Raw genomic sequence first — 14,866 nt, 5'->3', positions numbered from 1 at the left:
TAAGGTACCTGCTTGTATGTAAAGCTCTAACCCCATTTCAGGACCAATAAACTTGATAAATTAATCAGATGTATTCTTAAGACAGAATTTGGATGAATCTAAACAGGTCCACCCTGATTCACGATAGTAAAGTCTCAAAGGTACCTCTCCTATGTTATGCAAGGCCATGAGATTCAGATCAAAAATCAAAGATAAGGTGGCAGATATTTGAAGATCCTTATTAAAAAAAAAAAGCAACTGCAAATTACAAATCTTATAGCTAGAACAGACTTTGAATGATGTGAGCATAAGTCATTCTGCTGTGTTGCACTAGTGAAATAAAGGAGGTGTATTGCAGAGTGTACAAAAAACAATTCCACTCTTCTGAGCAAGACATCACCACTAGTAAAGAGAATTTATCAAAAGAGCTGTCACTTTCCTCATTCTATATTTAAATAGCATACAAAAGAACATTACCCTGAAGTAAAGGATATGCCTATACATTACTTAATTCAACAAGGCACTTTCAAATGAGCACCTTATATTCTGAGTTGCTTCTAAGAAGCAACCAACTGACAAATGTCCACAGAGCAACTTGCTCAACTGAAAGAAAATACACTTATCCATTAACCATTGTTGTTGTTCTTTTAATTACCGTACTAGTTTTAAATTATTATTCCTCAAGGTTTTCTTAAGGTTTCCTGATATTGTGAGAAACAAAGTTGTGTTTTGCAGTAGAACGTGTTTTTGCAGTGGAAAATTCCACTAACCTTGCATATTTAAAAGTGATTGTGCAGACATGACAGTAGCATAGCAGCGGGGAGTATGTTAAGCAGGTAAGGGGAGGATCCTGCTGTCCCAAAATAAAGAGGATAGCTAAGAAAAACAGGATGAGCAGTGCAAAATCAGTAAAAACAAATCACAGGCCCTCTAGTCAAGAGAGAAGAAGGAAAAAGAAAAGGAAAAGGAGAAATTAACGGTTAGTCAAATAAAATTGTACATATAGGGTATAGTAATAAGCATCAAGTAGTTTGTGAACCTGTAGTACTCAGCCAATGAGGAAAAAGTCTACCTACTTTGTACAGTATATTTCCTTCTTCCATCAGTTTCTGCAGCAGAATAAGGAGAATATCGGGTTTTGAGGTGGCCATTGCCCATGCTGCGTTTCCTGAAAGTTAAATTTTAAGGATCTCTGACAAAGGGGAAAAAAATTGTTTTTTATAACTATTTGCACTGGAAAGCCTAATCCTACTTTAGTGGATATTCCACCTTCATGAAACAACTATTATTATATTTTAAGTGTGTGCACATGTATATTTAACATACATTCATATCCATACTTGTCCCCTACCACCCCACATAGATAGCAGACAAATATGAAAGGGTCCAATTCATTTTTCCCATGCTCTAAAGCCAGTATAGGAAAGGATGAAAGTCCATGGTGAAGCACAGGCCTAGATAACGATCTGCATTTAATCATATTTAGTAACCAAATCACGATTTAAACGTATAACAGATTTAGTAGTCATTACATACACAGATGCACATGTACTTGCCCACTATAATACAAGACACAGACATACTTTTTGCCTACTACTTGCAAAAATGTGTGATTCTAAAATATATTTAGAGAATGTTGTTTAAATATAAAACTTCTTCACCTAAATCATTAATAGTGGCAGAATTAAGGATCATTAATAGCATAATAATTTTTTTCTTGTTTAAGCATATCATGACAGAGTAACCATGTAAAGACAGACTCCTCAGGCTCTCCATCATCATATGATGAAGAAAGGAGCAGAATAAGATTACTTTCATTTCCTCACTTCTGAAGTGGAGACTTGAGGTCTTGAGTGCCTACCTCTAAAAGAAGGAAAGAGATTCGTTTCTCTTGAGTGGGCATCTGCAAACCATACTACCTACAAAAATCTAGCACGTACTTCAAGATTTATTTATTAAATCTACTTTACAGAAGTGACAGCAATTCTAGCAGAGCAGATAATCAGTTCTTCCCCTTGAGTATGGATAGGTTTACTAACCTAATTTAGCTCCTTTTCTCAGGAGCATAACCACTACTGATGTATTACGACATCCAATAGCTCTGTCCAGTGGCCGCATGCCACTGTGGTCAACGTGCTCAATCATTGCTCCTCTCTCTACCAAATACTGCACCTGTAAAAAGAAATAAGACAAGCCTTGTAACATTATTCTTGGTAGGAGATGCAGAACAGTGAAATGTTTAATCTACCACCTAATCTTCCTTGAAGTATATTCAATATATCTTGAGTATGATAAAGCCACTTAAAATCCATTGAACTGAATCCATTGAAGACAACAGAGCATGGCTATACTGTCAAACTATACCTAAGAGCAGCATTTTCCTAGTTAAGGAATTTAAAAAAAAAAAAAAAAACACCCAAATTCTGACACTTAAGTACCTGTGTCAGAAAAACAACACATTATGCTTGTTCTCTGCTTTGTTCATGTTCTGCATGCTGCTGATATGCAGACAGCTAGCTACTTAAGCAAAAAGGCAGTAAAGCTCAAATGAAAACAGTAGCAGTGTAGGACCTGTGGTTTCAGCCAATTACGAGAGGCTTCAAACACTCTGTAAGACTATGGTGACAAAGTGCAGTACCAGCATATGCTCCTAGTATAGGACAAAGTGCTGTTTAAATACAATAAAAAGAAAATATACAAACTATTTTTGTGAGAGATATTTTAAAAACATTCTAGTTAACATTTTAAATACAAGTTATGGTGCTGAGGAACCGCTTCTTGTTCTATACCAAGAAAAAAACAGAACATTTGTTATTTTGTTAATTTCTCAACCATTTATCCCAACAGTCTAGCACTGCAGTTTCAGACATAAACATAACAAATGTAAAATGCAACATGGACAAAAAAGAAAGTTTAGGAAACCAATATAAATGCCATATACCATCAGCTTCCAAGTATCCAGAGCAATGATGTAATTCTAGTAATTGTTCATCAGTAACAGCAATTAAAAGTGCAATATATAGGAAATTACAGCAACGACAGGTTTGACGTAAACAACAGTCCTTTTGTGGAACCACTGCTTACTTAAATGTGATTGGCAGTAATCTAGCACAGAGAGATATTTTAACAATCCTTCCCATTGACAGGCCCCAAGACCAATAACCTGCTGGCCTTGTGAGTAATCTCTCCCTTAGCACAAAGATCAGGCTGTTCAGCAATATGAACCCTTGGCACAGCTTCTACTCCAGTGCGATAAACCACAGTAGGGTATGTACAGGGCTCTTGATAGCCCTCATTTCCAAGCAGGAAGAAAAAACCCCTTCATGTACCTGTGTTACTGAAGAACACTTGCAGGGGCAGGAAGAGTTCTGTGATGTGACTTCCAAAATTTGTTAAAGCTAGTTCAGAATCTAAGGACTTATTTATAATTTTAAGTTAACTCTAACAAAGGCAGAATGGAACTTAAAGCAAACTACACCATATGGTAGCATTTTCATTCGAGAACTGCTGTTATGAAACAGGATTTTGTATATGCAAACTCTAGAAAAACAGATACTGGTGAGTTTGAGAGGCTGCATATGCTATTGTTTCTAATCCCCTGGTAACTGTAGGATCTGTTTACAGTGCTTGCAGACTGAACATGTTCTTCCATGTAGCATGCTGAAATTACAATCCTATCTGGACAGGATCCTGAACTGTGCTCTACTGCTGAGTTTTGAAGCGTGAAAACAAAAATATACATTAACTTCCAAGTCTGTGATTTTAAAGATTTACGGGAATCACAGACTTTTAACTTACTGTATAATTTAGAGAAAGAAGATAGTTTGTGAGAAAGTTACTAGACAGAAAAAGGAACTTCAGTTGTCCTGTTTCTGAAAAGACCTATGGAACAAACTAAGAAAAACTGATTCAACATCTCAGGCCTTGTATTTCCACATTTGTAGACTGGATAGTAACGTTGGAATGTGTTTAGTGCCATGAGATTCCTAAGATGAAAACTGTATGGATTTCTAACAGTTCTCTCACTGTCACGCAACAGCTTGTAAGATAATTATCATGGACAAGTAATACTACATTATAATGGAGAAGTAAAACCTTTAATCCTTTCTGGCAATATTATTCTTCTTTCTGTGTCTCTCTTGGTGTCTATGTTCCACTAAGGTAACCAACTGACTGGGACCCTGTCTGGTTACCTTGATTGATTAGCAAAGGCAGAAGAAAATTTTCCTTTCACATCACATCCCCCGGTCTTTTATTTTATTTTATTTTTTTAATTCCAGTTCATCCAACATAGAAATTATATATGCTACTTTTTATTAAGATTTAAAACATCAATTATACATGCATAATGCTGGACTTTACATCACAACTACCTTGGTACTAAAGCCTTATCTAGAAAATGCTCTTCAGAGTAAACACTCCTACTACAGTCAGGACATTAGTGGTGCCACCATCTTAACTACTCGCACAGGTTTCCTTTCTATTGTGGTTGGCAACTTTTTTTTTTTTTAAATTTTTTAAATTTTGTTTCGTATTATGAAAATTCAATACGTGCTTAGTTTTTCTACTATTAAGCTCTACTTACAATATCAGCATCTCCATAAAAAGCTGCCAGGTCTAAAGGTGTTCGTCCATTTTTGTCTGTCTGATCAGTTGTTGCGCCTTTCTCAACTAAATACTGAACCACTTCCCTGTGGCCTTTTAGACATGCCCAGCTCAAAGCTGACAGTCCTTCTTTGTCCAGAGATGAAATAGCTGCACCTAAAAATGAAAATCAACTTTGTAATGAAGATGTCCTGTTTAATATGCAAAATTACCCAACTCACATAGATGCAGTCTCTGGTACAGCCATGCAGCATTGAAACAGTTATTTTCTACCTTCAGAAAGGAGAAATTCCACAGTGCTCAAATGTCCTTCACAAGAAGCCACCATAAGTGGAGTTCTGCCTTGTTTGTCACTTAAATTTACATCAGACCCGTGCTTCAGAAGAAGTTTAGCAATCTGAAATAGGAAAAAAAAAAAAAAAACTATTGAAAATAAATTGGTAGATTTAAATTTTTGCCATAATAAACATCTACGGGAGAAGACTAAGGTGTTATTTATAGCAATAATTTAGAAATCTCACTCAACTCTTAACTGTTTGCAAATCAGGACTTTCTCTTGATGGGAGTGGCAAGTATGAAGAAGGCTCTAAGGGTCTCTCTCCATTAAATAAAGAAGCAGTCTAGTGGATCTGAAATTGTCTCTGTTCTTGGCCCAGGAAATACGGTATTTTAAATTCCATATATTATTTTTAAGGTATATTACAATTAAGATTGGCATACTGCCAATATACTCTTGAACTGGTAAATTAAAAAATAAACTTCTGAATATGTCCCTTAGAAGTTGATGCAAATGCACATTACAAAATTTACACTGACTTATTACAGGACTAGAGATAGGGGAAATCAAAGACAGTTTCCCGTATCAGTCCATCAGTTTGTGAAGACGCATCAGACCTGCCAGTGACCCTGCCGTACAGCACAGAAGAGTGGAGGAATGCCCCTCCTATTAGCTCTTGTCACAACCGCTCCATGTTCAAGAAGCAATTCGCAGACTTCCAGTTTTCCTCTTCCTGCAGCAGCTGTCAGGGCTAAAGAAAGCATTTTCATGAACATCTCTTCATCAACATCTGTTTTAACACTTCCTTTTTTACATGCACATTATATGAGTGTTAACGAATCCACAATTTTTTTCAACTCAGCTGTTCCACAAGATACTTCATATCTACTCTCAGACTATAAATCTATTAGTCACAATCAGGTATTCTCTTAAATAAAAAGGTAATTCTCAAAGATAACGAATACAACATGTGCATACCTTGTAGGTTAAAGGGATTCATTATGAAAATTTAGGAAAAGCCTACCAGTCTATCGTTAAGATTTAAGAGAGTTATAGTTCCTTTTTCATTATTTTTTTTCTTTATGAGAAGAAAGCTGCTTCTCTTTCCATCAGGCCCTTCCCAAAGGTGAAGATGATAACAGTTCTGGGATTTAGCAAAGGGACTGTAACTAAAGCACTGTTTACTTAATATCAGGCAGTGATGTATTACCAAACAGCAGATATTTAGATTTATGCAGAAAGTCTGTTACTCAGATGATTTAGCTTAATTCTGCACTAGTTAAAATTGTTTTCCCTGTTTTTCATCAGGATAAATACAGTAGGTAATCAATCAATACTTCTGCTTCCTACATGTTAGTCCTTGCTTTAGCCTTCAAGGTATTACTGCACATTTTACAGCACTCAAAAGACAAATACTCTAATTTGCCTTTGAGACCTGTTTTTGAGCTGGACAGTGGATGTTAACAAGAGTGACTCTGTTCTTGATCTCTGTATAAAGTGTAGTAGCCATATGATGTTTGATTTTTTCCATCAGCCTCATCAGTAACGTTAACACTGTTTTGAAAATGGGTTCATGTGCTAGCTTCTGCAAGAATCAGCAAAGGATTCACCTCTCCATTTTCTAAATCCTAAGACAGCATTTTTAAATAAAAAGTGGGTCAAATTCTGAATTTCTAATAAATCATTTTTAGAATTTCCAAATATGGTAAATTAGATTTTAAAATTCCAATGGATACTGAAAGTAAATGAAATTACCAACACTTCAAGAAGTAGTAAATTCTTTTTTTTTTTAAGCAACAATAAAAAAGAAAAAAAAACAACAACAAAAACCAAACAAACAAACAAAAAAAACAGAAGTTGCTGATTCCTGGAAGTGTTCAAGAACATGTCTAGATTGGGCAACCTGATCTATTGGAAGGTGTCACTGCCCACAGCATGGAGGTTGAATCTTTAGGGTTCTTTCCAACCCAAAGCATTATATGATTCTATGAATACCTAGCTCATCCAGTCTTGACTCACTAATCATAGAATCACTTGGGTTGGAAAAGACCTCTAAGATCATCTAGTCCAAACTTTAACCTAACACTACCAAGTTCACCACTAAACCATGTCACTATGTTCTACATCTACATGTTTTTTGAAGACCTCCAGGAATGGTGACACAACCACTTCCGTGGGCAGCCTGTTCCAATACTTCACAACCTTTTCAGTGAAGAAATATTTCCTAACATCCAACCCCAACCTTCCCTGTTACAACTTAAGGCCATTTCCCCTTGTTTTATCACTTGATGCTTGGGAGAAGAGACCAATCCAGCTTTTTAGCTTACAGCGTAACTAACATTAGAGCAACAATATAACTACCCTATACCTTACTCAGGTATAAGAAAACTAAAGAATTCTTACAGACAGTTTAAAGAACATCATGATTGAACCCTGCTCAGGAATTCAGACTATTCTACTAGAAGAAATCACCTCTGATCTGCCTAGTGGTATTCTACAAAAGCACGGCCCACTCTGCCCTAATAAAGAAGGAAAGAATTTAAATGAAGAGCTAAACAAGCAGCTCATGTAGAACAGAAGCTGTAAGAGCAGCCAATTAAGCTGAAAGAAAGAGTTAACTTTGACAAATTTTTGATCTGTAGCCAACAATGTCGGAGAGAAACTGTAATTAGTATAAAAAAAAGTTTTTGTGTCTGAAATAAGACAATTTGGAAAGCTATTTGTAAACAAGACTGTAAATTAGAGACAGCAGTTTGCAGAATCCAACAAGTGCAATAGAAAAATCATTAAACTGTACTTAATTGAGCATTAAAAACACCTTGTAGAGGTTAACCCTGGATTTTTTTTGAGTATCAGTGTGTTTCTGAAGTATTATTTTTTTTAATAAGCTGACACATTAAATTTCATACAGTCTACAAAAAGAACGCTTTATAAATAAAACTTGTATGTTTAACTGACTACCTTCAATGTTCTGTAGCATGACATTTGCATTAGCAATGCTTGTAGAAAGCTTTCTTTCATTTCCTTTGTAATTCCTTTATAACGTCAAGCTTGTATCATGACATAGCATGACTTAGTATCCTTGCATGCAACAACTCCCCTCTGCAAGCCATCACTGTTTTAAATTAAGAGCTCTATTTTAACTTGAAAATATTATGCTGTACTACACCTCTTTCCAAATTATTATGTTACATTTTATTCATACCTTCCCTATTATTCCGTTGATATACATACCCTATATACCTTGCCAATTATGCCAGCCTTATTCATCCACTTACTGAATTATCTTTTCAGTCATGCTTTGTTTCCATAATACTTTTAATGACACAAGCTTTTCCCAGGATGTATTTTTGTCATTTGTTTTTGGTGTAGTTGGTAATTTTCTATGGAACTTGCCTCAAACCTTTATTGCACACAGACATGCCCTTCAGCTGCACTAATGTGATAAAATACTGGGAATGGACACCATGATCTCTTGCTATTTTCTGCTCAGAAAGACTCACAATATAAAACGTTATTGAAACAGCCTCTACAATGAGCTGAAACAACTCAGGATTCAATTGAATAGATAACAGCAGTACAAATATATGAACAGGGATTAAGCTGTTCCTGAACATGTTACGACATGAATGCTTTTTCAAGGTGTGATAGATTTTCCCCCTTTAATACAGACACTCACAAAACATACTGCTCTTCACTCCATCTGCCATGTACTTCCAAAGTTTTGTCCCATCCAGTTCCATACCACAATAACATTTTATAAAATTAACAGCTAAAGAACCAAACAGTACAATGCATACACAAGCTCGACCACACGTGCAAAAATGTGATGATTCCAACAGCATATAAACTAGCACCCTTTTCACATAAATTTCTTACAGTCAATAAGTGAAGAGTGATATTTCAAGTAAAGCTAATCCTGTGGCTATTTTTATTCTACATGTTTTGCTTGGCCCAAACTTAATATTTTCTATCTCAGCACAGAAGTGCCACAGGGAATTGCTCATAGCTGTTTGGACTCAGATCTTCACCTCCATCAAAAGTTAGGACTGCATAAGGAAGCACTAACTTAATGAGTAAGGATTCCCAGTCCATTAAGAAAGAATCTCAATACAAAACTTTGAAAAGAAAATATTAAGGGAAGATGAATTTAGAAAGTCTTTAAGAAACTGTACTTTTTTTTTTTTTTTGAACTCACTGTATTTGCATTTGGTGTATGCACAAAAGCAAAGAACATTTGCTTCTCCAGTACATGAAGAGGCTGCTTGGAATCATTAAAAGAGGCTGTTTTCCCACCTGCTCCCTCCCTCAGCTATTTAAATTAAAGTGAAACGCTACTTGTATGGTAAAAAATGAAAACATTCAGCTGCGGGTTGCATAGTTTACTGTGCGTCTTTAGAAAAGAAATCGGTCATTTGCCAAATGTACAAAGGCATATCTTTTCATTCGCTGCCTACCTACAATGAAGGAGGCAATTGCCTAGCATTCCCTGCAAACAAATAAGATGAAAAAAATAGAAGTTTGCATACAGATAATTGTATGAAACACTACCCTGAAACTAGAAGCACTGTAGTTCCAAGGACAATTTTCAGTTTAATTAGAAAGTCACTAACTTATGGTAAGTTTAATACAAAATAACTCCTCCTTTCAATCCGTGAGGTAAGTAGGTCTGCACTTACGCTTCCAAACTTCATTTAATTGTGAAAACTGATATGTTCCCATGACTTTTACCACAGAAAATAAAAACCAAACAACCCTTGTCTTAAATGAGCAACTCCAATTTGAGAAAAAATTAGAAGAGAAATACCTGTTTCTCCCCACAAGGCATCAGTGTCATTGATGTCAATTTCATGCTCCTTTACAACAGTCAAGATGAAACAAACCACCTGTCAAAATCAGATTCAGTTAGTCACAGAAAAATCATCACTTTGTCACTTGCAACCTATACCAATAAGCAAAAGAGTGCTTACCTCTTTATGCATATGAATCAAAAGAAAATTAATATTGCTCATAATTTATCAAAGCAAGTTCAGTATGATTTTTAGTAGAACTCAAAGCATGAGAAGCATTATACAGAATGCATGGAAAACACTAACATTTGAAATGCCAGAATTTATTCAAAATTAATGAAACACACCTTTTTTCTAGCTAAGAACAACTCATCTTTTTGTCCTAAAAAATAGATAGCCATTTTTAGATACGAGGAAGTGTTTATGATGAATATAATCAATTTTGCTAACAATTCAGGATTTGGCTGCTTTCACTTTCATCAGTGGATAGCAAACAAGAAATTTTACAGAAGCGAAAGAATTAATCACTAATTCAAGTTAATCATAGTTCAGAATCCTTAAATTTATACTGAGACCTCATGGCTAATATGACAAATTAATTGTACTGAGACATTTCTGTTTGAATCATATAAGCAACTTCAAATATAAGAATCTTGATCCTACATCATTTTTGTAAATTAGATTTTTTTTAAAAGTAAGTATCAACATGGTTTTATTTAAGAGATTTTAAGCTTCCACTTTTGGCACATCACGTAAGTTATTCAGACAATTACATCAACCTAGTGTGATCTTTATTTATGTATCTATACTTACTGATTACTTATATCTCAAGGTTAAGATTTATTTTCCCAATAAACAGAAGATCTGAATATCTACAGCATTTTAGTATTTTCTCGTATGTTTACTTCTAGTGTTCCTATTGCTGAATAATACCTCAATGCTGAGGATCACTTCTTTAGTCATATGCAAGACAGAAATCTGGATTTCTGTGCATAATTAATATTAAGCTAAATTAAGCTGATTTGTAACTTGAGGTGTGCACCAGGGTAAAAAGTTAAGCATGTATGTGCAAAATACGATTTGTTATACTCTACAATCAATACTGTAACAACACAATTTGTTATACTCTCTGCAAAGTTAAATAATCCAGTTCTTTCAGCAAATTTTTTGTTTATTTCATGCAAAGATTCTGCCTATGGTAGAAACATACTACAGTGCATCACTGATACAGCATATTATCATTACCACTAAAGATTTAGTACAACTTCAAGAACAGTGAGGAACAAAGACAAAATTACACACTGACAAAATCTTCAAGTAATTCATTTTATTGGGTAATTAACCACAGCATTTAAAACAGTTGCTAAGAACACATACTACTAAAAACATCTAAAGTTTCAACAATTCTGTTTTCCAAACTTTTTTTTTTTAATAGTCACAAACACTGTTGTTTAATTCTGATAAATTCAAACAGATTGGAAATATTTCAATTATCAACCTACCTGACAGTGTCCCATACTGGAAGCTGCTGTCAGCGCTTGCTGCAGCGCGTGTCTTTTTCTGAGTGAATTTTGTTCTTGAGAGGAAGCTATCCAAACAACATCAAGCAGATATTTAAGGATATCACAGTGCCCTCTCAATGCACTGTGGACCAAAGCACACTGCCCTTTCTTATCTAGATAGTCAGCCTGCATTGGAAAAAATAACGTTCAAAGTTAAAAAGTATATCGAAAGGTCATTGACAGGAGAAGTTCCCGAGCACTGGAAGAAAACAAATGTCAATCCTATTTTCAAGCAAAGAAGAATGAAGATCTGGGGAATTACTGGCCAAACAGCCTCACCTCAATCACTAGGAAGGTGATGAAGAAACTAATCCTGGAAATCACTCCATATGCACGCAGGACAAAATGGTGATTGGGAACAGTCAGCACGGATTTATGAAGGGGAAATCATGCTTAATCTATCTGATTGTCCTCTACAATGAAGTACTAGCTTGGTGGATGAGGGCAGAGCTGTGTACGTTGTCTACCTCAACTTTAGTAAGCCTTCTGACATCGTTTCCCATAACACTGTCATGGACAAGCTGATGGTTACAGGTTACATAAAGCTCACAGTGAGGTGGACCTAAAACTGGCTGAATGGATGGCCCTAGAGGGTTGTGATCAGCAGCACAAAGTCCACCTAGAGGCAACTCATTAGTGGAATACTCCAGCAATCCACACACTGGGTCCAATTCTGTTTAGCATCTTCATCAGTGACCTATATGATAGGACAGAGTGCAACTTCACCATGTGGGCAGATGATAAAAAAACTGGGAGGTGTGGTTAATACGGCAAATGATTGTGCTGCCATTCTGATAGATCTCAACAGGCCAGAGAACTGGGCTGGGAGGAATCTTGAAGTTCAACAAAGGGAAGTGTAAAAAAATCTGCCAGCTGGGAAGGAATAACCCTAGGCATCAGTACACAGTGGGGGCTGACTGGCTGCATGGGGAAGAGTGTTATGAGCAGTTAGAGGGAAGCAATCCTTCTCTACTCAACACTGAGTCCACATCTGCAGGACTGTGTACATTCCTGGGCTCTCCAGTATAAGAATGGTATGGACATACTGGGGCAAGTACACAAAGGGCCACTAAGATGTTTAAGGAACTGGAGCATCTGTCACATAAGGAGAGGCAGAGAGAGACAGAATTGCTTAGCCTGGGGGGAAGAGATGGCTCAGAGCGAGTAGTTAGTAGTAGTGGCCAGTGGCAGGAAAACAGGCAATGGTCACAAATCAAAAACATAAAATTCCACCTAAACACACACACAAATAATTGTTTTACTGAAGGGTAGTCAAACGCTAGCACAGGTTGTTGCAAGTGGTTGTGAGGCCCTCATCGTTGCAGATATTCAAAAGCTGGCTGGACACAGTCCTGGGAAACTTGCACTAGCTGGCCCTGTGTTGGACTAGACGATCTCCAAAACTGTAACTATTCTATGATTTCATTGCAAACTGTACTACACTGGTACTCATTTCACAGCAGCAGATAACTGTCATGTGGAAAGTCTGATGGTCTGTTGCAATCTATCAGGGCAAAACATGCTATACGAACAGGGCTGATTTATTTATTTAGTTAGCTTACAAAATATTTTCTAAGGTTATTTCAAGAAGACAAAAAAATAACTTGAAGACTGTTTCCAAAATGATGCAAAGTTAGGGGCTCCCTACTTTTAAAAACGGTGCAGATACCTGTTAAAAGACCTTCCCCCACCCTCTTTTACATATAGCCAGCAACTAGGTTTTAAGTTATCCATATTTGCAAAACTACAACTTACATCAAGAAAATCCTATCATTTTTACCTACTTGCTCAGAATTTAACACAGTAATAACAAGGGGATAAAAAAAAAAAAGGAACAAAAATATCTTTAAAAAATAGATGCTACTTCTCACTGGTCTTGTAAGCTCTGAAATGCCTCCATTTCAAACTTTAAACTCATACATTCTTTGCTCTTGGATAGCACCTTTTTCTAAGTGGTGACAGTCTTTGTTTCTGCTTCCATTCCATGTCTTCACTATGTTACTCCTGTCTCAAATGATCTCATCTTGTCCTTCCTCTTGCACTTCAATTAACAAGAACAATTCTCTCTCATACTCTTTTCATGTAGTTTGGCTTGCTTCCTCATTTCTCCTGTAACTTTCTAGCTGGAATCTCCTATTTGTTGGCTACCACTCAACACTGAGAAATAAAAATACTAAATAATGAAAAATACTACCCCATGACTCTTCTAGTCTGTAGAAGAGGATGCTCAGGGGAGACCTTATTGCTCTCTCCAACTACCTGAAAGGAAGTTGTGGGGAGCTGGGGGTCAGCCTCTTCTCACACATAACTGATAGGACAAGAGGAAACAGCCTCAAGTTGTGCCAGGGGAGGTTCAGGTTGGAAATTAGTAGAAATTTCTTCTCAGAAAGAGTGGTTAGGCATGGGAACAGGTTGCCCAAGGAGGTGGTGGTGTCACCATCCCTGGGGGTGTTTAAGGAAAGGTTGGATGTTGTACTGGTGGACATGGTTTAGTAGGTGATATTGTCTGTAGGAGGACAGTTGGACTAGATCTTGGAGGTCTTCTCCAACCTTAATGATCCTATGATTCTATGACTCTTAATATCAAAACAGCATGGTTTCCAGTTAATACATCTTCCTTTCTCATTACTGCTACTCACAAAGCCTGATTTGGAGACTAGTGTCCCTTGTTTAATTAGTAAGGGATAAGGGTAGAAGCTTAGCTACATACAGTTGCCGTGAAATCCCTTCTGAATAGATACACTTGCCTCAACTGAGCAGACAATTACTTTCACAAGGCAAAATCAGCCTTTGTAAATGCTCCCCTTTGCTACTCCTGCCCACTGCCATAACAACACTTGTAGTATTTTTGGCTACGTTTTGATGATAAATGTTGGCATTTCATAATTGGATTTCTAAGCAATAGTAATGCAAATGTTTTGACATCTGGTATATGTGTAGTCCTACTAACTTCACAGGAATTACTAATGCATGAAAAATAAGGCATGGAGATGATCAGAATGAAAATGCTCTGTTGAAAAGAAAAAGTCTGTGTACATGTTCTGGATTTTTTTTTAAATGCTCTGACAGTCTGTATTAATTACATTAGTATATAATTATGTAATCAACAGTAATTTTCTTAGGCTCTTGCTTTTTTTTTTTTCCTGAAAGCATTGCAATCTTTGCGCATCAGCTTACCTTTGCGCCCTTTTTGCACAGCAGTGAAACTATATTCATGTGACCTGCAGCTGCCGCATAACTAAGCGGAGTCATTCCATTTTCTGATGTTCCATCAATAGCAGCTCCAAATTCTAGAAGAAGAGTGACCACTTCTTCATGTCCAAGGTGTGACTGAACACACAGCACTGGAGCATTGTTTAGTACTTCGGTCCTATAATTCACATTTGCTCCTGCCAAAATCAGCAGCCGACTCACCTAAAATTTAATTTAAACACAACCATTTTTACCTCAGATTTGGCTTGAATTGTTAAATGACTTTGAAGTCTTCGTTCAGATCCTTATATGTTACTCCTTAATTTTCCTGCAGATTTTATTGGCAGACATTGGCATTACCACATATATGGCAACAACAAAAAATTATAAATCATTTGCTAACAAATTAATTATTGTACCACTTAACTAACTTAATATAAGATCTACCTATCCCCTGAAAC

The 14,866-nt window shown here is 36.4% G+C and overlaps 1 protein-coding gene across 9 annotated transcripts in view; it reads right to left on the bottom strand.

Annotated features, from left to right (window-relative positions):
* The window catches only part of TANC1 (tetratricopeptide repeat, ankyrin repeat and coiled-coil containing 1), a 98,339-nt gene that overhangs the window by 7,781 nt on the left and 75,692 nt on the right, over positions 1-14,866 (bottom strand). For all 9 annotated transcript variants that reach the window (XM_040562558.1, XM_040562560.1, XM_040562561.1 and 6 more), the window contains 8 exons: positions 14,391-14,627; positions 11,154-11,339; positions 9,669-9,747; positions 5,479-5,612; positions 4,858-4,981; positions 4,565-4,740; positions 2,019-2,151; positions 1,056-1,147 (listed from right to left, as the gene is read on the bottom strand). In XM_040562558.1, coding sequence (XP_040418492.1) covers positions 1,056-1,147; positions 2,019-2,151; positions 4,565-4,740; positions 4,858-4,981; positions 5,479-5,612; positions 9,669-9,747; positions 11,154-11,339; positions 14,391-14,627 — 1,161 coding nt within the window. The remainder of the gene's footprint in view (positions 1-1,055; positions 1,148-2,018; positions 2,152-4,564; positions 4,741-4,857; positions 4,982-5,478; positions 5,613-9,668; positions 9,748-11,153; positions 11,340-14,390; positions 14,628-14,866) is intronic.

This window comes from Cygnus olor, chromosome 6 (assembly GCF_009769625.2).
Source record: "Cygnus olor isolate bCygOlo1 chromosome 6, bCygOlo1.pri.v2, whole genome shotgun sequence".
Taxonomy (NCBI): domain Eukaryota; kingdom Metazoa; phylum Chordata; class Aves; order Anseriformes; family Anatidae; genus Cygnus; species Cygnus olor.
This window is presented reverse-complemented; position numbering and strand designations above follow the sequence as displayed.